The sequence below is a fragment of the Papaver somniferum genome, unplaced genomic scaffold (genome assembly GCF_003573695.1).
Source record: "Papaver somniferum cultivar HN1 unplaced genomic scaffold, ASM357369v1 unplaced-scaffold_19, whole genome shotgun sequence".
Classification (NCBI taxonomy): Eukaryota; Viridiplantae; Streptophyta; class Magnoliopsida; order Ranunculales; family Papaveraceae; genus Papaver; species Papaver somniferum.
The window spans coordinates 15,052,635-15,080,184 of NW_020628818.1; the positions used below are offsets into that span (position 1 = coordinate 15,052,635).

The following is a 27,550-nucleotide window of genomic DNA, read 5'->3' on the forward strand; positions in this document are numbered from 1 at the left end:
TTTGTCTTCAAATATTCTTATATCTTCAATAAACACCCGCACACAATCAACTTGAATCTCTTGTGATCAATCACGCACATAACGGAGTCTATTAACAATGGATTATCACAAGACGTCTTTAGATCTTCAAACAGTCTAAAGATCCCCGTTGAAACTTCGATCTAGTTTGAGTGGATCTTATATCAGAAGAGAAGATTCTCAAGCATAAACAAACTAGGTGCAATCAAAGTTCCACAACCGTTAGTCAAGGAAATCAATCGAAAACTAATAATAAACCGCAATTATCTAGTTTCCAACCAACGGTACTAATAGAGCTTCTCAATCCAAAAGAAGTATTTAAATTGAACGTCCGTAAGAGATTTTGCCTAATTAGGTTACTTTTCTCTCCGAATAGGAGGTTCCACCAGTAACAACACAACTAGGTGGTTTTGCCGGATCTGAGGATTAGTTTGCTCGAAATGCAAACTTTGGTATTTATAGACTAAGGAAGTTTGGACACCAAGGAATTTCCAAAACCGAAAATATTCTCAATATATGCAATATATTCCAGATTCGGTTTCTATAATTCCTGGAAATTCTTTGTCCAAACATTGACCGAAAATCTCTTAGAAAATCTCCAATTAGTAAATGCACATTACCAATTTTCATTTTTCTAAAAATAAAATTAACAACCTTAATTATAAAGATTCTTAACTTATATTTTGATCCGGGATTTTCCTTTAGCTATTAAGGAATATCTTTGAACAATAAAAGATAAGCGTTATTGCACATGTTCAAAGAATGTCGACATCTATACTTTGTAAGTCCTCTTTCATACTTACAATCTTGAAACCGATTTTCCATACTTCCGAACAAGTTTAGAATTGGTTCATCTGACTTTCAAAAACTATGTGATTGATTAAGAACACTCAATCACAAATCATGGGTTTAACGGTTCTACCAAAAAAAGTTTCGGTTCTACCTCCATGTGAGTACTGTGCATAGTCACGCTAGCTTTCCAAAAATTTGGTCGACTAGGTACTAGGATTGGTTCCCCACATACTTATGGTAAATATTTGTATTTGCTGCACATGTCCATAGGATCGGTTCCCCTTTCACTAAAAACGTGTTGCACATGTTCATAGGATCGGTTCCCCCATCTGCTAAAACTGTGCTGCACCTCTTACAAGGATCGATTCCATTTTTGTGATCGGTTACACCTCTTCATAGGATAGATTCCCCTTTGCCTAGATTTGGTCATACCAATAACAGTAAATCGATCATACCATCTCAGGTGATTACTTAAGATCGGTTTCACTAATAAAAGTCATACCAATACAAAAGTCGGGCCTTGTGAATAGTTTTACCAAGAACACAAACAAGTCATGATACTAATCACATATATTGGTAGTTCAAAAGATATGAAATGAATCACAATACCAATAATCCTAGCGATTTCCCTTTCGATTCACAAAACGAGTTCATGAATTTACTTCCTTTAAACGAATGTAAAACATTGTTTCCTAGGATGAAATCTTCACCTAATACCCATACATAATCACAACAGCATTTAAGCGATTATGTCAATGTCTTATATACAAAGTTTAACGGTTAAGCAATAAACCTCGTATTGTATTCCTTAATACCATGTCTAACTAGAGTACAATTATTCATGCTTCGCAGTTATGTTTTCAGTATGCACGACTTGAAAGATACGTTAGGGAATGAAACAGTTCAAGTCAAATATCACTAACCTCAAGTAGAAGGATGAAGTTGTCATTGTAGATCCTTACTTATTCACTTCTTCAAGTCTTCGCAATACTTGTAATGTCTCATATCCTAATACTTTCAAGCTAACCTATACGAACTTGACTCTAGTACATAATCAAGCGACTCTTTAAATGAGTTTTGGATCACTAAAATATGACAAACAAACTTGACATACCAATGCTTGGTGGGTTCAACCGATCTATGCTCTAACAATGGTCTATGCTGATAATGATAGTAACATGAGGAAGGCTTTATGGAATGATACAATTGCCTACAGCTCTTTATATGAGGGTCCTTGGATAGTTATGGGAGATTTTAATGATATTTTAGCACCTAAAGAGAGAATGGGTAGCTCCACTATTCAAGCTTCTTCTATGAATGATTTTATTCTTTGTACCCAAGAGTCTCACTTATTTGATCTATCTTTTTCTGGAGATTTCTTCACTTGGTCAAATAAACAGATTGGCTCGGGGGGAGTTGTTTCAAAGATTGATAGAGTTTTAGCTAACATTGAATGGGTTAATCTTTTTACTTGTTCTATGTCTGATTTTTTAAATCCGGGTGTTTCGGCTCACTCTCCTATGGTGTGTTCTGTTTTTGAACATAGACAACATGGCCCTCCTCCCTTCAAATTCTTCAATTATCTTACTGAGGAGCCAGATTTTCTTGACATTGTGAGAGAATCTTGGAAAGGTATAATAAAAGGTAATCTTATGTTTGTTTTGGTTTCTAAACTTAAGAAAGTTAAGCATGCCCTAAATGAATGGAGAAGAGGTAAATCTAATAATTTAACTGAAGAAGTGTGTAAAGCTAAAGAGGTAATGATAATTTATCAAAATAATGTCCAATTAAGACCTCTTGATGCCGATGCTGCTTATGTCGAAAGAAGAGCTGTAAGTGCTTATGCTAAGGCTGTCAGACAAGAAGAATCAATGCTCAAGCAAAAGTCTTGGGTCCAATTGATGGAATTAGGAAACTCAAATTCTTCACTTTTTCATAACTATTTGAAAGAAAGAAGATGTCGTTATAATATTCCTACACTTCAAGATTCTAATGGTAATATGCTTGATGAAGATAATGAAATTTCTCTTGAATGTGTCAAATTTTTCTCTGATTTGTTCAAAGAAGATGTTACTTCTACTTTTACTGATGATGATGCTGAATTTGTAAATTTTTCTAATCTGGTGAGTGCTAATGATGCGTGTAATTTGGTTTCTCCTGTTACTAGGGATGAATTTGTCTATGCCTTATCCTGTAGTGGTTCCAGTAAAGCATCAAGACCTGATGGCTTATCGAGTCATTTTTTCAAGGTTTGTTGGAAGATAATTGAATAATATTTTGTCAAGGCCATTCAGAACTTTTTCTCTAAGTCGAAGCTACTGGGGGAGGTAAACAGTACTTTTCTCACTTTGGTACCTAAATCTGATAATCCTTCTACCATTGTTGATTATAGACCTATCTCATGTTGCAATGTGATTTATAAGTGCATAACTAAGATCATAGCTATCATAATAAAAACTGTGTTAAAGAGCCTTGTGAGTGCGAACCAATCTGCTTTTATTTCTAGAAGGTTTATACAGGATAACATCCTACTAGCCCATGAAATTGTTCGTAATTATCATAGAACAACTGGCACTCCTAGATGCTCTCTTAAGATTGATATCAGAAAAGTTTACGACACAGTTAGTTGGAAATCCATCTTGCTCTATTTAATTAAAATGGGTTTTCCTCCCCAATTCATTGAACGGATTTACGTTTTCTTCTCCACGACAAAATTTGCGGTGCTTGTTAACGGGTCTCCCTACGGATATTTTTCTGCTAGCATGGGACTTAGGCAAGGTTGTCCCTTGTCCCCTTACCTTTTTGTTATAGTTATGGAAGTTTTGAGTGTCTCCCTGAAACTTCAAATTGATAATGGTAACTATGGCCTCCATCCTAGGTGTAGATTGACTAATTTGACACACTTCTGTTTTGCCGATGATATTCTCGTTTTTTTCAAGGGTTCACTTGCTGATGCTGAATCACTTAAGACTGCTTTATCTATGTTCAGTAAGATCTCAGGCCTTGAATAAATAAGCAGAAGACTACTCTTTTTTCTTATTCGGTTGATAGTGGGTCTTTATCTCAGATTTTATTATGTTTGCACTGTAGTAGTAGTGTTGTTCCAGTTCGCTATCTTGGTGTTCCTTTCTTATCTACCAGACTTTCATATCAATATTGTTTGCCTCTTATCTCTAAGGTTGCATAAAATGGTAAAATCCTGGAAAGCAAAGTCCCTTACTTACGCAGGAAGACTTCTACTTATTAAAATTGTTCTCGCTGGTATGATTTTCTTTTGGATGGCATGTTTTGTTTTACCAAAGAGATCCATTAAAGAACTGAACTCCATCCGTAAGAAATTTTTATGGGCTTGTGTAGATATGGGGAAGAAATACCATCCTATAGGCTGGGATTTAGTGTGTAGACTTGTTCAGGAAGAAGGCTTAACAGTTAGAAATATTGAGATTATTAATGCTGCAGCAAATCTTAGGCACCTGTGGAACTTGGTCAGTGGAAAATATAACATTTGGACTGATTGGTTTTACAAAAACCTCATCCAAAATAAAGATTTTTGGACCATGAACATTCCACAGGATTCGTCGTGGTGTTGGCGTAGAATTTTAGACCAGAGAGAAGTTGCTAGAGATTTCATCTTTCATGTGTTTGGTACTAGTAGTAATGTTAAGTTTATTTCTGATTTATGGCATCCTTGTAGTCGTCTTAATGATTGGGTGAGCAGTGTTATTCTTGAAGAGATTTGTCCCAACTCAAATAACATGGTGAATCAGTTTATTGAGAATGCTCAGTGGAATTTTCCTCAGTCTCAGTCTATAGAAGTGCAAAATGTTATATCTCAACTACAACTAGTCGAGTTTAATGTCAGTGAACAAGACCTGGTGGTTCGGAAACCTAGTTCCACTGGGGATTATACGATGAAAGACTCTTATAAGGCTCTGGATGGTGTTAGGATCTTAGTTAATTGACATTTCTTGGTTTGGTTTAAATCTCATGTGCCACGGTACACTTTTATTACTTGGTTAGGGCTCCATAGAAGACTCAAAACCAGAGAGAAAATGGTGAAGTAGGGTTTGCTACAAACTGCTACTTGTCCTCTCTGTGATGGTATTTCTGAAACTGAAGATCACTTATTCCACGAGTGTACTTATTCTGCAGGCATTTGGCATGGACTTCTCCTCAAAATGGGTTACTTTCGAAACTTGAGTAGCTGCTGGCAAGAAGAGATAAACTGGTGTGTTGCAGTCTTTGTAGGAGAAGGCATGCTTACTAGAGTGAAGAAAATCATCCTCAACTGTTATATTTATCGCATATGGAAGGAAAGAAATAGCCGGATTTTCACAGGCAAGTTTAATTATGCTGACCAAGTTGGTCATGTTATTATCAATGATGTGAAAATCAAAGTTATGTCTATGACATGGAAGTTAAGGGACAGCCCTACTGCTAGATATTTTGTGGAAAGATAGGGGTTAAATTGTGGCTTATCTCTATCACTATTCAGTACTGCACCTGGCTTGGTCCTGACATTAGTAAAATCATGATGAATACTGATGGCTCAAAGAAAGACCACTCAGGAGGATGGAGTGTTATTCTGAGGAATAATGCTGGTGAGCCTGTTGATGCTACTCAAGGGGGTGGTCCTCTCATCTCTACAACATCTCATGGATTACAAGGGGTGGAAATGAGACTGACTCTTGCAAGAACAAGAGGGTTTAAAAAGGCTCATCTGGCCACTGACTCAATGGTGGTCTACTACATTCTGATGAATAAGAAGGAAACACCACCTTGGCAGCTTCTCCAAATTTGGTGCAAAGTTAACTTACTTGGAGATTTCTTTGAAGTTTTAAAGATTTCTCGTGTCTATCGAGAAATCAATAGAGCTGCTGATCTATTGGCAGGTCACCATCCTCCTATCAAATGGATGGATGTGAGAACTGAGGATTTCTCTGCTGAGCTTCATCAGATTATAAAAGAAGACAAGGAGGGAACTCAGTACAGGCGTAGTATTTTTATTTTTTTTGCTTGTTTTGGTTTCTTTTTCTTGGGGTGGGAATTTCTGGTAAAACAAAAAAATAAAGTTGCCTTTTGTTGGAAATTTCTGGCATCAAGCATTTTTTTTTTGCCTTTTGTTGAAAAATACTAGGCAAAAAAAAAGTTGCCTAGTATTTTTCTTCTCTTCTTATCATCAAGTATTAGTAATAATATTATTTGGGCTTGGGGAACTGATTAATGAATTTTATCGCTGGATAAAATGATAATCCTAATTCCCAACCTAACGGCACTATCATACAGAAGACAGTAAAAGAGACACACGTGTACCAAAGAGAACATAACAGAATAACAGAAAAACAGTCCATCTGAGGTGTAACACAGTGTAAGGTTATCCATGATTATTATACTAACCATACTATTCTGTTTTGAGATGAGGCCATGAGGGCCTATTTTGAAAATTTTAATATCTTCTGGTCATTGTTCAAAATGATAACCCATTAACTTACTTTCTTTCTTTCTTTCTTTCTTTTTTTTTTCTTTTCAGTAAAAGGCAAGCAGAATCCGATACTTGTATGATCTATAAATTTGGGAACATCCGCAATGTTGATTAAAAAAATATGTAGATTTGGCATAGTACCCAACTTTTGTGGAAGAAGGCATATTCTGGTGATGTAAAATAATGAAGTCAGTCGACATTCAAGCTTAGTGGAAACAAGAATATTTTCCACTTTAATCAGATATGGAATACGTGGGTTTTTAATCACGAGAATATTTGCTAATTTAATCATGTCAAAGAGAAAAAAAAAAGACCGATCTGATATCATTGTTAATGCGAATCAGCAAAAGCAATGTGTCTTTCCATAACATGGACTGCAAACAGAATTTGCGAAACGCCAAGCATATCATAGCACAGATGCAGCAGGAAAATTAAAGTACAACTAAGTCACCTTTAAAGATGAAATACTTGAATCTGACGCTGTCACTCAAGAATCTTATTCCTTACTTTTTCAGTACAGTAACCGGCGAAACCAGCTCTGTAGTTTTGGCTTCTGTATTGGCCATGGTTGTCTCCTGTCTGAAATTTTTGTAAATATCTCCCTGATAGAATCTTCTTGTCCTAATAAACAGAACGAAGGAACTTAGAGCTCCAATAAATGCTGCTGCTGCTAATATAATAAAACATAACCTGTAACAGTGTTTTCCAATACATGTCAACTCCTTCCCGATATCCCTTCCAAGTCCTAATACATTCAATTGCTTTAATGCCTCTCTGTCATAAAGGAAACCTGCAACTCTTACATTGAATACATAGGATCCGAGAGGCATCGCTAATATCCCACAATTGTACAACGTCGAATAATACTTGAGTCCAAAGAGTTCGGATATGATTGTGAAAATAAGTGTTACGTGTGCACCATAACAAAAACCAATGATCACTGAAGCAATGTAGATAGAACCAGGAATTGGGAAGGCAATAAGAATGTGTCCGGTACAAGAAGAAAGAAGGATGATTGCCATTACCAGAGTTCTTGGAAATTTCCACCTTGTAAGCAGGATTTCAGAGGTCAAACCGATACAAACTCTTCCGAAATAGTTCCAAATACTCATAAGTGATATGAATGTGCTTATCGTAAGTGTTGGGTAGCCAAGAGATTCACCGATTTGACCCAAATTGTCTATCGCTGTGAGACTGGTGCCGAGTCCACAGAATCCCCCAATAACGAGTAATAACATGTCAATGCTCAGAATTGCCTGCAAGATGGTATAGTCTTCTCCCCTCTCCGGCCGGGGTTTGAAAACATCTGTAAAACAAGAAATTTTTGGTTTTTGGTTCTCTTCTTCCATTGATGGTGTCGTGTTTAATGGCTGAGGAATTGGGTTCACAAGAGATGGAGTTTCTACAGTTATCATCTCTGGTGCAAGGTCTTTCTTCATTAGATTCCAGATTACAAGCTCTTCTTTAATTGTTATAGACAGAGGAGTTAGAAGTAAAATGCACACAATAGTTGCAGTTACTACATAGCCGGAATGGGAGAAGGTCTTTTGTTTCTGAGTTATGGTAATAACCATTATGAATAGAGCTAACACAACGGATATCCAGAGATACTTGTATATAACTCTCTTTTCGACCTTTGACTGCCGACTGAGTTTAATCAAACGGATTGCATAGAGGAAAAAGATAGATATAACAGCAGGTAGCCAAGCAATGAAGAGGATTAGAGATTTAGAGTCGTTACCATAGATGGCAAGGTAAAGCTGGGTCATGACAGCTCCGCTGAGGCCAGTGAATCCCTTTAGCAGACCTATCAGGGTTCCTCGGTTGTCTGGAAAGTTCTTTACAGAAGTGACTGTAACACTAGTGAGGGTAAAATTTTGAGAATTAGCACCAAGGCAAATGTACAAGCACATCTGCCAAATGTGGGGCTTGGAAATGCGGCCGCTAATACTAATCCACGCCATGAAGTATCCAACAAAGTTCAAGGATGCACCAAGAAGCAGAACAAACCAATTTGGAGTCACTTCAGCAATAAGACCAGAGAAAATCCCAATAGTACTTCCAAGGTCTTTGAAGAAACCAAGCGTGTTGAGAGTTGTCTGGTCGTACCCGAGAGTTTTCTTTATTTCTTTGGAGTAAATTCCGAAAATATAAGCTCCACCAGTACTACCCATGAGGAGGAGAGCGGCAAAAAGCATGAACCATCTGCCTCGAAGAACTTGAACTGTGAAGCGGACAATGTTTGCCGACACACTACCTGAATCCACCATAATTCTTTCTTTTTCTTCTTAAGCAACAAAGAAAGACTAAATGTAGGCACACACATATATGTCTCTCAGCAAATTAATATATATAATACTCAACTTGAGACTCTTTTGGGTTTATTCTTCTGTTACATAGTGGACAAATTCTTTATTTTAACTCCATCAGATACCAGAATGTGATGTATTATGCTTACCCTCGCAAGTGGAAGAGATATAAAAACATTTTTTATTAGTATAAACCTACTCAAACCTCACTTATGCTTGCAGACTTCTTTTTCTTTTTCACTTCAATGGCTTTTTCGATGCCATTGTTCAGCTGTAATTCGATGCCATCCACTTCGGACTTGCGCTTCTCCTTCTTTTTCTCCATCTCAGTTGACATAACCTCCTCCATAGGCTCTACATCTCCTTCAGATACCTTTTCCTCGCTGCATTTCTTTTCTGAAGCTCCATCTTTGATACCCATGTCAATTACAAATTCATGAACGCTAACTCAAACATGAGTCACTATAAATTAAAGGAATCACCAAAGAAAATGCACTAAAGAAAAAGGTTTAAATTGGTAAGCGGTAGCATGAGAAATCAATTGTGTACCAGTTATTTTTCCTGACGCCTCTAATTTTTCCTCAGGATCACACTCATCATCAGTAGTAAAGAAGTTATATTCATCGTCAAATTCAAAAGCATGACCATATAAATTAGCTGCGCCCATAAACAAAATTGATAAATAAATTTGTCTTCCATGATGTATTTGATCATTACAATTTTGAATCAGTATCCGATTGGAAGTGATTTTTTAAACTTGGGAAATAAATATGTTTTTAGGGTTAAGCAGAGTTTCATAATAAAAACTACTTACAAAGTCTATCACGTTCATCCTGTTCTATCACACGCTTTTTGATGATCTCATTATCTTCATCACTTTCCATTGACTCCCAATCAGCCAGATCTATAACCAAACTCATGCTGTCAACGCCAAAGAGAAACGAAAACTGTTCGAAGTGATTATGAAAAATCTGCATGACCGTGGTGAATGCTTTTGGGTTCAATGCTATGCTTGTGGTTGTGGGGCACTTGTGCCAGAAACATGTTTGTTTTGCTCGAAAGAAAAACCCGTTCCGAAAGAAAAACCCACTCTGACGTAGCAAAAATTAAAAAATCGAGTCAGATTAAAAATATTTTAAAATCTGAGTCAGAAACGATCTGACACAACAAAGTATGGCAATTCAGGTTCCATATTATCATGACAGTTACATTTTGACAGCCTTAATTACTAAGAATTTAATCGACTTGATTTGGCCATCAATCAGACCCACGATTATATAACTCAATTCTCTCCCAAAGTCGATTCGCTTTCACTCAAATGTGCGTTGGGATTCAATTTATTAGACAATCAAAGCCCACTAAATACACAATAATGGTTGCATTCCAACTCTCCTCTATATATACCCGACGACCACCAAGCACCATAGTCTCCTGTCTAACTGAACTCATCATTCTTTCAAACAATGGCTCTCATCAACAGCAAGTTGGTCCTTTTATTGGCAATTTCAGCTCTTATGGTATTTGTAGCTGCAAGGGAAGTGCCAGCAGTGATTCATTACCCAGGTCACAACTTAGCAGCTCGGATCAATGCGGATGACAGTGCTGGCATGGTTGAGTGCTGGAATGCACTATATGAGTTACGATCTTGCACAAACGAGATTATACTTTTCTTCATGGATGGCGAGATGTATCTAGGTCTTGAATGTTGTAGGGCTATCCGTATCATAACTCGTGAATGCTGGCCTTCTATGCTTACTACTGTTGGTTTTACTGCTGAAGAGGGAGACATCTTACGGGGTCATTGTGATGCTCCACACTCGGAAGCACCTCGTTCTTCACCTGTTACCATGCTTCCTCCGGTAGATGCTCCTGCTCAGTCACCATCTATCTCAGGACCAAGTACTGCCCCAATGGTGGTTGGGTAGATAATTTTCCTTCAACTAGAACCTAGTCCTGCCTATTAGTTACTGTTAAGGTCACGAGTGATGGTTGTTTGTTTTGAGTTGTAGTCTTTTTGGTTTTTTAATCATGAATAAGAATATAGTTTTTTAATCATGGAAAATACTTAAATCAATCATCCAGATATAATTGCAGGAGACAATAAAGATATAAAAAATACTGAAAGCCATGACAAAATTTGCTACCACATGCCCCATAGAGATGAGAAGATTTAAAGGCTTTTTCATTAAAACTGTGAAGAATAATTAAAACTGTCAAGTTAACAAGAAAAAAAAAAACTAATAAACAGTACTTAACTAATAATCAAAACATAAGAAAAAAATTGGTCACTCATATGCAGAGAAAGAAAACAAAAATCAGTTCAGAAAAGCTCAGAAACATTGGCAGGCAGTTCCTCGATAGTTATGTTGTAAAACCTCTGGATGTCATACAGCTTACTCATGTCCTCCTTGGTTACGAAATTGATAGAAACTCCCTTCCTTCCAAATCGACCGCTACGTCCAATACGATGAAGATAATTCTCAGGCTGCGTTGGAAGATCATAGTTAATAACAAGAGAGACTTGCTGGACATCAATACCACGAGCAAGAAGATCGGTAGTGATAAGGACACGTGAGGAACCAGATCTGAATTCTTGCATGATAACATCTCTTTTGTTCTGGTCCATATCTCCATGAGTAGCTGAGACGGTGTGGTCACGTGCACTCATCTGGTCAGTCAACCACTCAACCTTACGTCGGGTGTTAACAAAGATAACACTCTGGGTAATGGCCAAAGTTTCATACAGATCACAGAGTGTGTCGAGCTTCCATTGGTCCTTTTCAACGTCGACATAGAATTGCTTGATACCCTCGAGGGTAAGCTCATCACGCTTAACCAGAATTCTAACTGGTTTGTTCATGAACTTTCTTGTGATCTCAAGAGCTTCAGGAGGCATGGTAGCAGAGAAAACACCGACCTGAACTTGTTGGGAAGGAAGGAGTTGGAAAATATCATAGATCTGGTCCTTAAACCCTCGTGAGAGCATCTCATCAGCTTCATCCAACACAAACATCTTGATCCCATCAGAGCGAAGGTATCGTTTCTGTAACATAGCATAGACACGGCCAGGGGTACCCACAACGACATGCACACCGAGTGAAAGAATATGCTCATCCTCCCTAACACTGGTTCCACCGACACAAGCATGAACCTTGACTTTCAGATAATCACCAAGTGCGCGCATAACTTTCTCAATCTGTTGCGCAAGCTCCCGAGTAGGTGCAAGAACCAAGGCTTGGCAGTTGACATTCTTGTTGTTGCAATCAAGCTGCTGTAAAATACCAGAGCAAAAGGTTGCAGTCTTACCTGTTCCAGACTGTGCTTGTTCAATAACATCATGTCCCTTGCAGAATGGAACGATTCCCCTCTGCTGAATTGCTGATGGCTTCTCAAAACCATATGCATATATTCCTCTTAAGAGGTCTTCTTTCAGACCCATATCATCAAAAGTTTCGTGAACCTCATCATACGAGGTAAAGAATTCCTGCCCATCAGCGAATGCATTGAGTTTGGTGTCGAAACTCTTTGTATCATACTGAGAACCTTCAGGTGCCATTCCCGCCATGTTTGTGAAAAAAAAGTTTGTTGTCGAAAGAAAAAGAGACTGAGAGTTTTGTGAATTTCTAAGCTTTGCTGTGAAATTTTTGTGTCCTATTTATAGGCACCGGAAAAGCAGAAGAATTGGAAGTCGCATAGGATTCTATTCCTTGCGCACAACGTATACGGTAATACCCCAAACCCTAATTCATGTCAAACTTCGTGTTACAAACAAACACGTTTTCGTATATGGTACTAGCTCTTAACCCGTGCCGTAACGGCACGGGCCTTCATTTTTTCCTTGCCGATAAATATTGCTAAGTAACAATTAATTTGTTTGTTTTCTTTTAATTTTTTTTTTTACCAAAATCATGATTACTCACGGTGGTCATTACCTAAAATGTTGCACCATCTATGATTGTTTTCACCGATTAACATATTTCACCAATATGTATCTCTTTGGTACCCATGATTTGAATATGTAATAACATCTTTACTTTTTCATTTCAATTGGTAAGATTGAGCTTAGCCCCAAAAATCATAATTCAAATAAATATGAGAGACATGTAACAAACACTGCAACTCATCAGAATGAGATAAAGATATATGGTTCATGACCTTTTTTTTTTCTTTCACGTACACATTAACTGAAACATCAGATAATGTCCCTTATTCGTACATCTTTATATCTCTTTGTAGTTGAGTCAGTTCCAAAACATGGATTAAAAAACAATTTGTATCATCGACTTTGATCACTAAAAATAAAGTAAACTTAAAAGAGAACCAAAACTCTTCCGAATCACGATTGTTGTTGCTCATATATTTGCATGTAAGTCTCTGATAGGGCATACATCCAAGAAAATTTGTCTGCAACATGAAGATCTTGTAACTCATACCTATAGACATAAACCACGGAACATGAGTGTTATTAAAGATTTTCACCTTTATTTTCCAATGCATCTAGTTACTACATAGTCAAGTTATATTACCTTTTTTTGTTTTCCAATATGCAAATACTCTATAAACTCTTTCTATGTGAGCTCCATCATGAAAAATATGTGCAACCAAATCTCACTTCGAGCGCAGCTTTTCATTTTCTTTTGTTGCAGGTAATGGAATGTAGTCCTTTAGGTCGAGATTCTTCTCAGGAAAGTTAACTTCCTTACATCGATAAAAAGAATTTATCAAGAACCGAAACTATAATAATTCAGAGATTGTAATAAGAGAATGAATGGCTTAATCTTAAACTTGTTATGCATGGGTAATTCTAACATGATTTCATCATCATTTTTTTATACGTGAGTAATTCTATCAACCCCATAATTAATTTCACATGGGTCAAGAGCTAGATTAACTGTCTGATTAATGGAGACTTAAATATCCTCCTACACTGCCACTCACTTTTCTAAGGACCCTAATAAGTTTACACAACCAAACATAAAATCACATTGCTAGATATATTTCCCACCTAGTTATCTCTCCGGAACATCTATCTTACATCCTATATTTTCATTCAACTAACTTATCCTAGTAACCCCTTTTTAAATATTAATTTTTTTTTCAAAAATGACAATCCATGTCTATCATCTCGACTATTAAACGGACACAACCATAAAAATGAGATTTATGTGGTGTAAGATAACAAAGTATCATTTTCCTAGGGACCAAGGGTCGAAATGAGGGTCAAGGTATATTATTGGCCATTTTCCCAAGATGCGAATGGTTTCAAGACCGTCAACTGGCATATTTTTAAAAGACAGAGAACTAATATAAGTTGCCCAATATGTCTAGCAAGGTGATGAAAAATAAAGTAAGTCAACGAACAAATTTACCATATCTAATAAAGCTTAAGACTTATCAGTAGCAGTTTTATCGATGAAGAAAATTTTTTTCGTGAACCAACGCATATGGAGAAGTTTAGGAAGTGTGGTTACCTGATACCGCATCCTGCTTATGAAAGAATTCATGACCTCTGTGAATAGCATCACCATCTAATTTATTTAATCAGCATGTCATTGATGGAACCTGAAATACAGATAACAGTTTAAACAACATCAGTAAAATGTTGGAAGATGAAACCCTACTCGTCAAGTTATTGACAACATTGACGTAGTTATTGAGTGAGACATCTATGGTCTTATATTTTTATCCATTGCATCTTTAAAAAAATGAGGAGGTGGTAAATCAAGTTCAAGCATTAAGAAAGGTAATGAAAATGAATATAGTAATATGATCATTTTGCTAGTTTTCAAGTTAATTATTGTTGTTCCATAATGATGAATACTCATATTATGAAAGTAAGTAGTATAGCGATGACCCCGTTTGTGAGAAAATGCAGTGGAATTTATTACATTCTGAAAGAGATTTTTATACAAATTGATAAATTACCAGTTAATACAGAAACTTCGCCGCCATGTGCATTTGATTCCTTTTATTTGTTAACCAAGTTTGTCCAGTTTCTATTAAAAACATAAAAAATCAATTTATTTCTCTAACTATTTCCTCTGTTTCTTCGTCAAATTTCGATTAGAAATTGATTTTACAAACCTGACAATTTTCTCACTAAAATATTTGACACCTAAATAAGAAGACCATGATTTATGCGATAGGGTACTAAAGATAGCATGGGTACCGTTTGAGTGATCCAACGACCATGAACATTTTGTTTGTTAATATTATTATTAGTCCCATATTGTCTAGGTTATCTATGATCCCGCAGTTTTTAATCTTTAGGGACACTCCACTCATCGTGAATTAATTTTAAGTTAGATGCTCATATAATAACAATAACATGGTATTAGAGCATGCTATTTTATTTGTGTCGAGTCATTTGACCGCATCTTTACTCCGCGTCACCCGATATATTGTCCATGTATTAGACCCAATGAGGCTAGACGTGAGGAGGCGTGTTGATATTATTATGATTGGGACATTATTAGTCTCATATTGTCTGGGTTATCTAAGACCCTACGGTTTATAATCCTTAGGGACACTCCAATTATTGCCAATTAGTTTTGAGTTGGATGCCTATATTCTAACATTATCCTAGATGTTTTGATATAATCCCTGAAATATAGGGTACCCCCTGCCATTATCAATCATGAAATATATCATTTTAAAAACAATGATTTATGCGATAGGGTACCAAAGATAGGAGGTGTACGATTTGAGTGATCCAACGGTCATGAACATTGTCCTATATAATTTGATATCATTCCTAAAATATATGGTACATGCGTTTACCAATCGTGTTAAAAACAACGAACCATATCTTTTATAATATAATGTTATCCGTGTTGTAACGACACAAAACTAACATTGTCCACCACTATTTATCAGCACCCGCCGCCACTCTTTGTTTCACCACCACTACCATAGACGGAGCCATGATTTTGAGAAAGGAAAAGAAAAAAGTCTTTGCAAGTTTGGATACAGGTGCAAAATGGACTTAGTAGACCATTTTATGATAAAAATAAAAACGAAAAATAATTACAATTGGACTTGTCTGCCCCCATGACCACTACTAATATTTCCGCCCCCACCACTTTTTAAAAACAAATGATTAGCCCCCACCATCCAGTAGTCTATTGATATTATTTTTATCATAATTATTTATTATACATATTTATTAAATTAATTAGGGAACTTTTATAATGAAAATAAAATAAAATAAGACACTTATTGTAACCAATAGTGAAACATTAATTATAATAGAAAAAGTTAATAAACCATTTGTTATGCACAATTAGTGAAATACTAATTAATAAAAACACTTATAATTTTATGTTGAACAAACCACGATATATCCCCTCCTAGAAAAATCTCGGCCGTTGCTTATCTAGCCAAACTTTTTTTTCTTTCATAATACAATCGTATACGTGATGTAAAGACACAAAACAATAATATTGTCCACCACTGTTCACCAACACCCACCGCCACTATTTTTTCTACCACTATTACCATGGGTGGAGCCTGCATTTTGAGGAACGGGTATCAAAATTTTTTGGCAAGTTGGACACGGGTGAAAAATGGACGTAATAGTCCATGTTATAATAAAAATATCTAAAATAATTACAATTGGACTTGGATCCGCTTCCGACCACCATTAATATTTCATTCTCCACCACTCACTAAGAACCGTCATTGTTTCCGCCACCCAGTACCACCACTAATGTCCATTGATATTATTTTGTCAAATAATAATACGAATACATATTTAATAAGTTTATTAAGAAAACATTTACAATGGAAAAAAATAATAAATTATTTATTGTGAGTAATTAATGAAACATTAGTTAATAAAACACTTTATAACAAAAAAACTAATAAACCATTTATTAGGAGCAATTAGTGAAACACTAATTAATGAAGGATTTCTAATATTTAAGTCTAACAAACCACGGCGGTAGATTTATCTCCCTCCTAAACAAATCTCGGTCGTTGTTTATCTAGCCAAACTTTGTTTTGTATTCTGGATCATCATTGAAAATTCTTTAATTATCAATAATAAAAATAAAGGAAACACTTAACATCAACTTTTTTTTTACATAACATTATTTAATAATAATAATAATAATAATTACTAAATTTAATATTATATATTTATTTGTTTAATACCAAAAAGATCATTATTTTTAAGCACACTAAAATGCACTATAATCTTCATAGAAATATTTGTTCTTGTCATTTGCTACAACAACAATAGTTGAACCTGATAATCTACGAAACAAATTTTCTCGCTGTTTTAACCGGCTTTAATTTTAGTTTATGTTTCGTCGAACATCAATTATTTTTTGTATATAGCTTAGCTCAGCAGTGCACATTAGAAACACGTTGTTGTACAACTCACAACAATACTAAACTAACCCTAAGCATTAATTAATAAAAATATATTTATTATCATTGTTAGTAGAATAATTTATTTATTATCACTCATAATTGACATTTATTATGAAAAATTAATAAAATATTTATTATGAAGAATTAATGGAACATTAGTGATATGGTAAGTAAATTTTATCCATTAGATGTATATCTAATCCTAATCACAACCATCACTTGTAACAAATAATTACAGCCGTAGATTTATCTCTTGTGAGGATAAATATAGACCGCTACTTACATAGGCAAAGTTATTCAAACTGTGCTTTGTATTCTTGATATTCCTTGCGCACCACGACCACGTATATATTTCTTGCACACAATGACCACGTATATGGTAATAACCAAAGCCCAGTTGGCCAACTGGGCTGGTTGAACTAAAAAAAAAGCCCGATGTTGATCACTCTCAAAAAACAAAAGCAAAACAAAAAAAGTAGAAATTGACGTTTAGTCCCAAAGTTACTGGGTTTGGGACGCTTTAGTCCACTCATCTCAAGCCTAGTACTCTCTAGTCTAAAAAATCCCCTGTCTCAAACAGTTTAGTCCAAATATGGACGAGTTAGTCCAAAAGTGTGAGCGATCCCGATTTTCCTGTATTTCCAATATCATGTAGTTACCCTTGAGACGATTCCATATATAAAATGAGGATTTTAAATCGAAAATTTCAGATCTCAAACATGAATTGAAAACAGGGAGCCGGGCAGAGAAGAAATTTGGAGGCGATTTAACAGTTTCAGAGAGAATTTGTTGTAGTTAATTGTTTCTTCAACATAATTCAACTTCAGGTTACTGGTGAAGTGTTTTGAAATTGATTATTTTTTTATCTCAGATTTGAATTCACGACAGATTTCAAAGATAGATCGATCCAGAATTCAACTTCAGTTTCAGCGATTTAACAGTTTCAGACAGATTTACAGAGGTTAGGTTGGATTTCATCATTTCTGATATTTAACGGAATTCAACTTCAAGTTAGTTCCGTTTTTGCTTCATTGTTGAATCTCTTTTATGATATTTAGTTTTTTTGATTTTATCAGTTGATGATATGAATTCAATTTGTTACATCTTATTGTTTGTATGTTCTTGATTTGATTTTTGTTATATTTTAGCATTTGATTTTCGTTAAATGATTTTGATTACTGTTTTTTGGTTTTGGTGTTATGATGCATGATATGAAATCACACTGATATTAGATCATATGCTTTTGGTTTATTCAATTGTGTGTTCTAGCAAGATTCTAAAGCTTATATCTTCGACTAATCGATGGAGTAGTTTTGATTTTAGCTTTACTGTTATTTGATTTTTGGCTTCAATTAAATGTGTATTTTACTGTACACTCTTCACGTTTTAGGTTATGCTAATCTGAAACTATTATTATATTTTTTTGTTATATGTAGGTGTATCAAATATGTCTGAGAAGTTTGTTCATGCTGTTTTGAATCATGGTGATCATTCTGCTGCTTTTCGTGTTAATACTTCGATCACCGTTGATGAATTGAAGCATTTTGCCTGTAAGCAGTGAAGGTCTTTGTCTCCTTGGAGTATACGTTTTTCCTATATGGATACTAATCAAGTAGTTTTTATATAAGGTGATGTAAAACTTCAAGGTTTAGTTGCTCTTGTTATTCATATGAACAATGAATATTACTATTTGAATGTTGATGTGATTTCGAAGCATACTGGTTGTAACACTAGTTCAACGTCTTTGTCTCGTTCTAATTCTGGTTGTAGCACTAGTTCTGGTGCTAGTACTTCAAACTCTTGTGTAAGTGAAAGTCCTAAGCTTTTAAGGGTGGTCGATCATGATGTGGACAAGGCCAAGCCTCTCATTATCGATGAATGGCGTTATATTTTTGACAATATTGGTAGAGAATTTATGGGTGGTGTTAAAGATGTAAGGATTGTTGTTGGTAAGTACAAGATGTGTACTGGTTACAAGATTGTTATTCTTAAAAATGACAAGACTCGTTTTACTGGGAAGTGCGAAGAAGATGGTTGCGGTTGGAGGATTCACTTTGGGCCTGTGAATGGTGACATTTCTCGGTTTTTGCTGAAAGATTCTAACGTTATTCACAGGTTAGTGGTATTCACTTATTTTTTTGATCCATGCTATTGACTTTTAGGTTTTAATATGTAGACTTGTTTTAGGTGTACATTGTGGTGCACATTACTTGTTGTAGGCTTTTTAGGGGGCACATTGTGGTGTAAATTTCATATTCTTGCTTGGTATGTGCTTTATTTTTGCATGTGTGTTGTTGTTTTTGATATCTTATTAGGTGTACATTGTGGTGCATATTACTTATTCCAGATTTTTTTTTTGTAGATGTGGTGTTGGTTTGAGGTTGAAGAGTCCTGCGGTGACAACCAAGTTAGTTAAACATTTGATCGCTGACAATATACAGGGTGATCCCACTTTAAAACCCAAACAGATCATGTCACTCTTTAAAAAGGCTTATGGATCCAATATTAAGTATCACCATGCCCGTAGAGGTAAAGAAGCCGTATTTGAAGATCAGTTTGGTGACGACGAGAAGTCGTATAGCGATTTAAATTTGTATGTCAAAGCCATTGAGCAAATTAATTCTGATAGCTTTGTGAAACTTGAAGTTGATCAAGAAAATGAAAGATTTCAGCGTATTTTCGTTTGTTTCGGTACTTGCAAGCGTAGATATTGTAAGGACCCTCAAGCTCGTCAACGCTATTAGACTAGTTAAGAGACGTATTAACCGATAGTAACTCGATTAGTTTAACACGAACATTAATTAATAGGAATTAATCTAACAATGATCTAGATACGAAACTAGTACCGCTGGATAGATCTCGAAAATTTACGCAGATTGGACTACTCGAACGTGTCATTTGGTCGTCAAAAGAAGATATCATCAGATATGTGTGAAGGGTAAAATAGTCTTTTTCGATTAGCCGACCTGAGATACCCTTAGCAAATCAGGTGGGTGTAATAGTGTTCTCCCTTGGTCTTATCTCTAAGTCTAAACAGTTCGATAGAGAAAATCATTTTCTCTACTTTTTTCTTATTCTCCTCGTCCTCTGCTCTTCTCGTCTTTCTTCTCTCCTTCGCTGTTGCTTCTCGAGAGATGAATTGCGAGCGATTTCGTGTGAGTGATCATCGGAAGCTTAGTTGATTATCGAGTTTCCGAAGGTGGTGGTGTTTATGAAAGCCGATTAATTCCTGGAAGAAGATGAAAAGGGATAAGTGAAGTTAGGGTTTGTGATTTTGGTCGTTATTTTGGTGATGAAGATAAGATATAGAACTATGACTAGATAAAGAACCACGGGTTGGTGTTTAATTGAGACTTTGAATTGGATTCAGTGATGAATCGAAGAACTGGGGTTTCTGAGAGATGGATCGATAGAAGATTTATGTGATATTGAGGATGGGATTGAGTATTTGAGATGGGTTTGTTCTTATTTGATGTTTGATTAAAGCTGTAGGTTCTTTGATGTTTGAATCAAGAAGTTAGGGTTTGAATTAGGGTTCCTGTGGATAAAAAAATTTAGGGATTTGGAATTCGTTTTAATGATACTAAGAAGGAATTGAAGATGGGTTTTCCCTGAATTAGAATAAGGTTGAAGAAATTGATAACCGGGGTTATGATTCTGTTTGAGTGAAGATTTTGGGAATTGGCTGTGATGAACTGTGGTTTAAGGGTGAGACGGTGATGAGCTGAGTCGAATCAATCTAAAGAAGGGGTTGATTTCAATTGGGGGAGAAAGTCTTTTGAGGTAATTTACTTTTGAGTATCTCAGTAAAGTTTTGATTTCATTTAAATGAGTTATAGATGTTTAATGATGTGGAGCTGTAGATGGTTGAGGTGATGATATGATAATGTTTAATTGTTGAAGAGATTGTGTTTAGTCTGGATTGAATATTGTTGTTGCAGATATTAGTGGTGGTTATGTTTTGCTGTGAACAAGAAAGGACTTGATTGTTATGGTGTTGCAGGTGATGTTGAGTTAAGAATTGTTATGGAGGTGAACTTTAATGAGTGAAGATGAGGATTATGTTAGATTGGAGTGTATGGTTGTGGTAATGGAGTTGAAATGAACTTGGAGGTAATGGAATTGAACTGGTGGTGTTGATCATGTTGAAGTAATGATGCTGCATTGAACTGTTGGAATGAGAAGTGTGATGGTTCGGTACTGCTAATGAAGGGTATATAGTTGTGAGTGGAATTGGTGGTTTAGATGACTTGTATTGATGAAGTTGAGGTTGGGCTTAGTTTATTAGTGATTATAGAATTGTAGATTGTATTCGTGTGAAAGCTCGGAAGCTTGTAACTACTGCAATTGCAGGTAATCAAAGTTGCTCGGAAGCTTGTAACTACTGCAATTGCAGGTAATCAAAGTTGTTGTAAATGATTTGTGAAGTTTAAGTTAAGCTTATGTATTGTTGTCTTAATTAATTTAGAACTGATTTGAGATAGATATTGATATTGTTATAAAAGGGATGGAATGAAGTCTGTAGTAGAGCTTTAGTCTGTCTGACTGAGCTTATTCAGTCTGACTCAGATTAGTTCTTGTCTGACTCAGTATCTGACTGAGTTAAATCGTATTGACCCACTGAGTTACCTGACTTGGCCTGAGTTGACTCAGTTGACCGATTTAGATTCGACCTTTGACCAGGATCTGACCTTGACCTGACTTTTAGACGTTGACCATCAGTTGACCCGGTGGACTGTTACTGACCATTAGTTGACCTTAGTGAACCAGGCCTTGTATAATGGGCTTGTTTAATGAATTTGGGCTTAGGTATAGTTTTCTTATTTTGAAGAAGTCAAAGTCTGAATTAGACTTTGACTTCTTCTACAAAGTTGTAGATACTCATTTGGCTCAGCTAATAGACGATAGAATCAACCTAATACAATTAGTAAACTTTAGTTTTGCTAAAGATAGAGAATGAAAGGTGTAAAGTCCTAAATGGGCTTAGAACCATTAGTTAGACTTGTATAATACTTGTGTGAGCCATTTTGGCTAGAATCTTAGAATTCTTGTGTGATTAACAGTTAGTTATTAACAATGATCGATTCAAAGGATGAACCAGTGGATCGCGGATCTCGAGGTAGGCGTGGCTTGTCATCAAAAGAGGTGGGAATACATTTGACTCTTTTGTAACCATTGTTGTTTCTTTTACAAAAGTTTATATTTAACAAACCATGCATTGTCTGTCATGCATTCCATGCTTTATATAAACTGCATTATGATAATTCTGTCGATTCTTTGAATCTTTCCATGAAATGGAAAGGACTTGTAAGGTATGTCATTATGAATTGTTATGGGAAATTAGAATTTCCACATGTGGTATATAGGGTACGCTCCTTCACATTTATATCTACGTGAATTCAGCTTTTATGCTTATATCGGTCAACAGTTTGCGAGTTCGGAGTTGTCGACATCCATATTTACGATTAGGTGTGGATTTACGAGTTCGGAATTGCACAACCATAGTATACATTGTTTGAAGAAGGAGTTTGTCTATATACATGTTTGTTTACTTCTGTGAGGATATGCTCTTTCATATTTATACCTACATGAATTCAGCTTTTATGCTTACTATGGGTCATCATGGTCTTGGTGATATCAATAGCTAATGAGTGTGGTTAGCACGAATAGTATACATTGTTTGAAGAAATAGCTTGTCCATATTCATGTTTGTGTATCTCAGTGACTTGGTCACTATTTAATATCTGGGAAAACATTATTGTTCTTCTTAATCTTGCTTATGATTACTTAGAAGTTAAATATTAATTATTCCCACTTTCAGTTTTCAGAGACAAAGCAGAGTTGCGCAGCGAAAGCCACAAGTGTCGACTCCGTTAATTAGTTAACTTCTGCTATGTTTAGTATGTTGTTTATTGTATCTGTAAACCAATTGACTATTGAATATGTATCATTTGAGAGAAATTCATGTGTATATATTCTGAGCGGGGTTAGTTTTGGGATAAGTTTTGTAGCAGATTTCTTAATTGAATGTTTAAGTATTTGAATTAGATTCGTAGTGCCTCTTTATTTAGTTAATTTCTTGGATTAGTCAGCTGCTAGCTTAGGGGCGCTATAGCTATAGGCATCTCAGGCTCATGATTTACTTGGACGTTACTTTCCTCACTGGTAGATTCAGGGGTACTTTGATGGCTACAACATGTATCAATGGAAATGATGGTTTTTTCCCATATGCCTTTGCTATTGTTTTATCTGAAAACAAAGAAAATTGGTTTTGGTTTCTGGATAATCTTAAACAAATGGTCGATGATCGTCTGATTGTTTCCTTGGTGATCGTCACGGAGGACTTTTGCAGGGCATTCCAAGAGTATTTCCTCGTTCATATCACATCTATTGGTTTTACCACATCAAGTGCAATCTCCCTATTGGAAGAGGTGATGAGAACTACAATGTCGTTATTGATTTGTGTTACAAAGCTGCTTACTCTTACACAGCAGCGAACTTTGAAGAAGCTTCGCGTGGCATGCATGCAATCGCTCGTGGACATGCTGCTAATTATCTCAGGACCATTCCAAAGGAGAAATGGGAAAATGCGTTTTTCCCTATATGCAAATATGATGCTCACTCTTCAACTCTTTCCGAGTCATTCAATAACTGGATTCTTGAGTTGAAAAAGTTATCTGCTTTTTCTCTTATTGATGCGATACGGTGAGTTTTATATTTACTGTTTCATTTATTTTTTACTGTCGTATACATGGATTTGCTTGATGTGTACATACTTGTACACATGTTATATCTTTGATTCTGCAACTGTGTGTACATTGTTGTACACATGGATTTCCTTAATGTGTACATTGTGGTACACGTGTTTTATCTGTATATCTTTTATATCATGTTTTGATTTTATGTTTTGTGTTTTTATTATCTTAGTTTGAAGGTTATTCAGATGATTTCTAAGAGAAGGGTAGAAGGTCTTGAAAATTTTAACACTAGGCTCACTCCCGTATTCGAGGATATGCTAAACGAGAACATCAACATTGGTCGTACTTGGACTGTTATTGAGTCTATGGGAATATTGTATGAAGTCAGGTCTCACTGCACTCATTCTGTAGATCTTTTGGAGAGAACTTGTACGTGTCACAGGTGGCGAGTAAATGGTTTTCCCTGTGCAATGCTTGTGCTGCCATTCAATCTACGAGGGAGGACATCTATTCATTTTTTGAGCCATACTTCACCACATGGTACAACAGAACATACCAAGAGATCATCTTGCCAATCCCCAATTATGATAAGCCGCAGTCTTATGATCCTAGTGATAAGATTATTATTCCTATTCCTGTGCCTCCACCTGGTAGACGAAGAGAACAACGTTTCAAGAAGGCTTGGGAGAAGAAAAAGAGGCCAAGGATGTGCACAAAGTTCTTCACTATTTATCACCACAACAGATCTACCTGCCCCATGTCTTGATGCTTTTTACTATGTTTGATTTGTTCGAAAGATTCTATGTTTTTTGGTTTTTACTTTTGGTAATGTATTTTCACTTTTCTAGTCGTGGATAATTAGTGGCAGGATCTGTGTACCATTATGTACACCTTCCTGTGCACTTCACTTTTCTTACCTGTACTTTTACATGTGTACCATTATGTACACCTTGTTGTACAATGGATGCTACTAGTTTATTTTGTTTAGTAATATTCTATCTTTTCAGTTCTAATTGTTAGAGCACTGCTCGGTTGAACCCACTAGCGTTGGTATGTCAACTTAGTTGTCAATTTTAGTTGCCAAAATGCATTCGTGATTTAGCATACTAAAGATAGTTTCGGACTAGATTAGGTCTAAGAAGTTGAATCGAAGCTATCCTTAAAGGATGAAGATTGAAGATTGGAGACTACAAGAAGACATCAACAAGTACTTCATCAACAAAGGTATATGATTGATTTCATTTGGATTCTTGTTCAATTCTACCTTTCTAATCTATCAAGATAAATGCTCACTCTATGGAACAATTCCAATGACGGTAAATGTATATTTATGTATATATACTTGAGGTTATTTGATTCATGACCTTGGATACAATAACCTTTATCCTTATAAAGAATCTCATGTTATAGTCAATGAGCTTATGAATCCAACGAGCCAAGGATCACTCAATTCCGAGTTATAACGATGAAGTTATGAGTGATTTATTAAAGTAACAATTATAAGTGATGTTGTGGTTGTTACAGTTCGTTAGTAGGAAACAATCCATGGGTTGATTGTAACAGTTCACGGACTTGGGCCCAATTACGTGACTAAAAGCTATTTTTGGTCAAGTTGGTGATGTTTCCTTGTCTAAGCAAGATGGCTATTAATCCAAACATATTTGATTACCATATTAAAGTGTTTGTGATAACTTTTAATTCCTACCTAAGATAGAATGTGATTTATTCACATAAATATTGCTAATTAATTATTTATGCATAAAATTTTTAACTTAGGAAAGACTCCCATATTTAGGACAGTCTTGAAAAAGGAAATATCTTTGCTTAGCTTCCAAGATATTGTTCATTATAAATAAAGGGTTCGTGAGTTTACACGTTTTTTATCCCTTTTGGAAAATAGGCATAAGCTTTGAAGGTTGTTTCCATGTCTTCTGTTCTTCGTGAACAAGAGTGAGATAAAGTCTTTGTTTTGGGGATCACAAAGCCAAGTTGAGTTAAATCTTCGTGATTTATTATACAACTTGTAATCTAGGTTTTTCACCTCTTGTCTATTCTAAGGTTTTCTCTTCTGATATAAAACTATTTAAGAGTTGTTAATCATAAACCCTAGGTTTTGATAGATTTCAGTTTCCGATCGTATACCAACACTTGTTAGTCGAAATCGGAGACTAGAAAGAAAAACTTCTATTGAGGCATCTCGTAAATCCGTGAGAAGTTTTAAACAAGATATCTCTAGATTTATTCTAATTGTTCTTGTTGTAGAGTTATTAGGTTTCTCTTCCTATTTTTGAAGAGTATAATAATCCCTAATCTACAAGTTTGTTTTGATATTACTTTTACCTAGTAATTGTTTTTATCAAAATAAACACAAGAATTCCAAAACCTTGATTCATATCTAAAGGGAAAGCAAATCGGTGTTTTGTGCAAACAAAATATCAAATCGTATCAATCATGTTGTGGTATCTTCTAAAGAGAGCCTCGGCTTCTGCTAGAAGATTTGTGTGAAGAATTTATAAAGAGAATCGGTATTTTGCTAGGAGTTCTACAAGTGATGAAGAAGGTATTACATCTAGTTTGAATAGGTAGTAGGAAATTGGTGTAACAACTTATAATCAGTGTGTGTTTATTCTGGACTAGGTCCCGGTGTTTTTCTGCATTTGCAGTTTCCTCGTTAACAAAATTCTGATGTTATTTCTTTTCCGCATTATATTTTATTTATATAATAGAAACATCACAGGTTGTACGTTAAGATCAATCAGTTCTTGTATCCGGCCTTATGTTTTTGAGTGAATTGATTGACACTTGAATATTGGTCTTTGGTACCGTTCAAGTTAATCCTCTTATATTCAATCGGGATCACAAATCCCTATTTGCTGATTGCAGATTGAATCAAGAGATAGAGATATAAAACTCTTTGATATACTTTTTATAGATTGAGTCTAACTGTCTAGTTGATTCTCTTGAAAGTATATTGTAGTTTGTCTATTCATATTTCCAAACGAAATATTGGGTGTGGTTGTTAGACCCCCGCTTTTTCAATTCGTATCAGAGCAGGCAAACACGCTAAGACCTCATAAGTCTGTGTTTGTAGCAATCTGATTCTATGGACAGAGGTGCTATCTCTATAAACGTACCGCCAGTCTTCGATGGAACGAATTATTTATGGTGGAAAATTGCAATGCGTTCTTTCATTCAAGCGCGAGATTTTAAATCGTGGGTTCGTATTGTTAATGGCTATGATCCTCCATCAGTTACTGTAGACGGTGTAACTGTTGAAAAGAATATTGGTGATTATAATGATCTTGAGAAGACAAAGCAAAATTATGAAGTATTAAATGCGATTATCCACTCCATTACTCCAGATCTTCAGCACCACGTTACTACGTGTAATAAGTCTAAAGATGCTTGGGATATCTTAGAAACCGTATTCGAAGGGAATGCCACATAGAAAGAAGCAAGGCTTCAAAATCTAGCTTCTGACTGGGAAAACCTTCGCATGTCTGATGGTGAAACCTTTGATGAGTTTAACCAAAGACTTTCTCAAATAGTTAACTCCTCATTTGCGTTAGGAAGAACTATTCCAGAGAAAGATATTGTGTGCAAAATTCTCAGGTCTCTACCATCAACATACGAGTCTAATAAACATGCCATTGAAGAAGGAAACGATCTTTCTACACTCTCCAGAAATACTCTTGCTGGAAAGTTAAAGATCTTTGATAATGAACACGCAAGAAAAGAGGTGATTTCTCTTAAAGCTGCAAAAAATTCTGAATTCTCTAAGGATAAATTTGGTTCGCCAGATACTAAGGATGTTACTCCACGACAATTTAAAAAATTCTTGAGAGACAGGAAAAAGAGTTTCTCTAAAAGTGTAA

The 27,550-nt window shown here is 35.6% G+C and overlaps 5 protein-coding genes across 5 annotated transcripts; 3 read left to right on the plus strand and 2 right to left on the minus strand.

Moving 5' to 3' along the window:
* Window positions 1–1,961: 1,961 nt before the first annotated feature.
* Window positions 1,962–3,821, plus strand: LOC113338572. The gene is made up of 2 exons (XM_026583963.1): window positions 1,962–3,059; window positions 3,750–3,821. Exons 1-2 carry the CDS (start codon window positions 1,962–1,964, stop codon window positions 3,819–3,821), a joined length of 1,170 nt encoding a protein of 389 aa, XP_026439748.1.
* Window positions 3,822–6,609: 2,788 nt separating this feature from the next.
* LOC113339051 (protein NUCLEAR FUSION DEFECTIVE 4-like) lies at window positions 6,610–9,553 on the minus strand. Its single transcript, XM_026584454.1, has 3 exons — window positions 9,416–9,553; window positions 9,151–9,258; window positions 6,610–9,009 (listed from the first exon to the last, which is right to left on the minus strand). The coding sequence occupies exon 3, from the start codon at window positions 8,560–8,562 to the stop codon at window positions 6,796–6,798; it is 1,767 nt and encodes a 588-aa protein (XP_026440239.1). The 5' UTR covers window positions 8,563–9,009; window positions 9,151–9,258; window positions 9,416–9,553; the 3' UTR covers window positions 6,610–6,795.
* Window positions 9,554–10,064: 511 nt separating this feature from the next.
* LOC113338573 (egg cell-secreted protein 1.2-like) lies at window positions 10,065–10,526 on the plus strand. The gene has a single exon (XM_026583964.1). It carries the CDS (start codon window positions 10,065–10,067, stop codon window positions 10,524–10,526), a length of 462 nt encoding a protein of 153 aa, XP_026439749.1.
* A 395-nt stretch (window positions 10,527–10,921) lies between these two features.
* LOC113338574 (eukaryotic initiation factor 4A-6-like) lies at window positions 10,922–12,166 on the minus strand. Its single transcript, XM_026583965.1, has one exon. It carries the CDS (start codon window positions 12,164–12,166, stop codon window positions 10,922–10,924), a length of 1,245 nt encoding a protein of 414 aa, XP_026439750.1.
* A 10,945-nt stretch (window positions 12,167–23,111) lies between these two features.
* On the plus strand, window positions 23,112–24,441 carry LOC113338575. Its single transcript, XM_026583966.1, has 4 exons — window positions 23,112–23,303; window positions 23,387–23,682; window positions 23,905–24,028; window positions 24,118–24,441. The coding sequence occupies exons 1-4, from the start codon at window positions 23,112–23,114 to the stop codon at window positions 24,439–24,441; spliced, it is 936 nt and encodes a 311-aa protein (XP_026439751.1).
* The last annotated feature ends 3,109 nt before the right edge of the window (window positions 24,442–27,550 follow it).

Excerpts from the sequence above, each read along its gene's own strand:
- LOC113338572 (XM_026583963.1), top strand. The coding sequence starts at position 1,962 with ATGGTCTATGCTGATAATGATAGTAACATGAGGAAGGCTTTATGGAAT. Across the intron at positions 3,060-3,749 it reads TATCGAGTCATTTTTTCAAG|GGTTCACTTGCTGATGCTGA; the intron begins GTTTGTTGGAAG and ends GTTTTTTTCAAG.
- LOC113339051 (XM_026584454.1), bottom strand. The coding sequence starts at position 8,562 with ATGGTGGATTCAGGTAGTGTGTCGGCAAACATTGTCCGCTTCACAGTT.
- LOC113338575 (XM_026583966.1), top strand. The coding sequence starts at position 23,112 with ATGATTTACTTGGACGTTACTTTCCTCACTGGTAGATTCAGGGGTACT. Across the intron at positions 23,304-23,386 it reads ATCGTCTGATTGTTTCCTTG|TGCAATCTCCCTATTGGAAG; the intron begins GTGATCGTCACG and ends TACCACATCAAG. Across the intron at positions 23,683-23,904 it reads TCTCTTATTGATGCGATACG|TTTGAAGGTTATTCAGATGA; the intron begins GTGAGTTTTATA and ends TTATTATCTTAG.
- LOC113338573 (XM_026583964.1), top strand. The coding sequence starts at position 10,065 with ATGGCTCTCATCAACAGCAAGTTGGTCCTTTTATTGGCAATTTCAGCT.
- LOC113338574 (XM_026583965.1), bottom strand. The coding sequence starts at position 12,166 with ATGGCGGGAATGGCACCTGAAGGTTCTCAGTATGATACAAAGAGTTTC.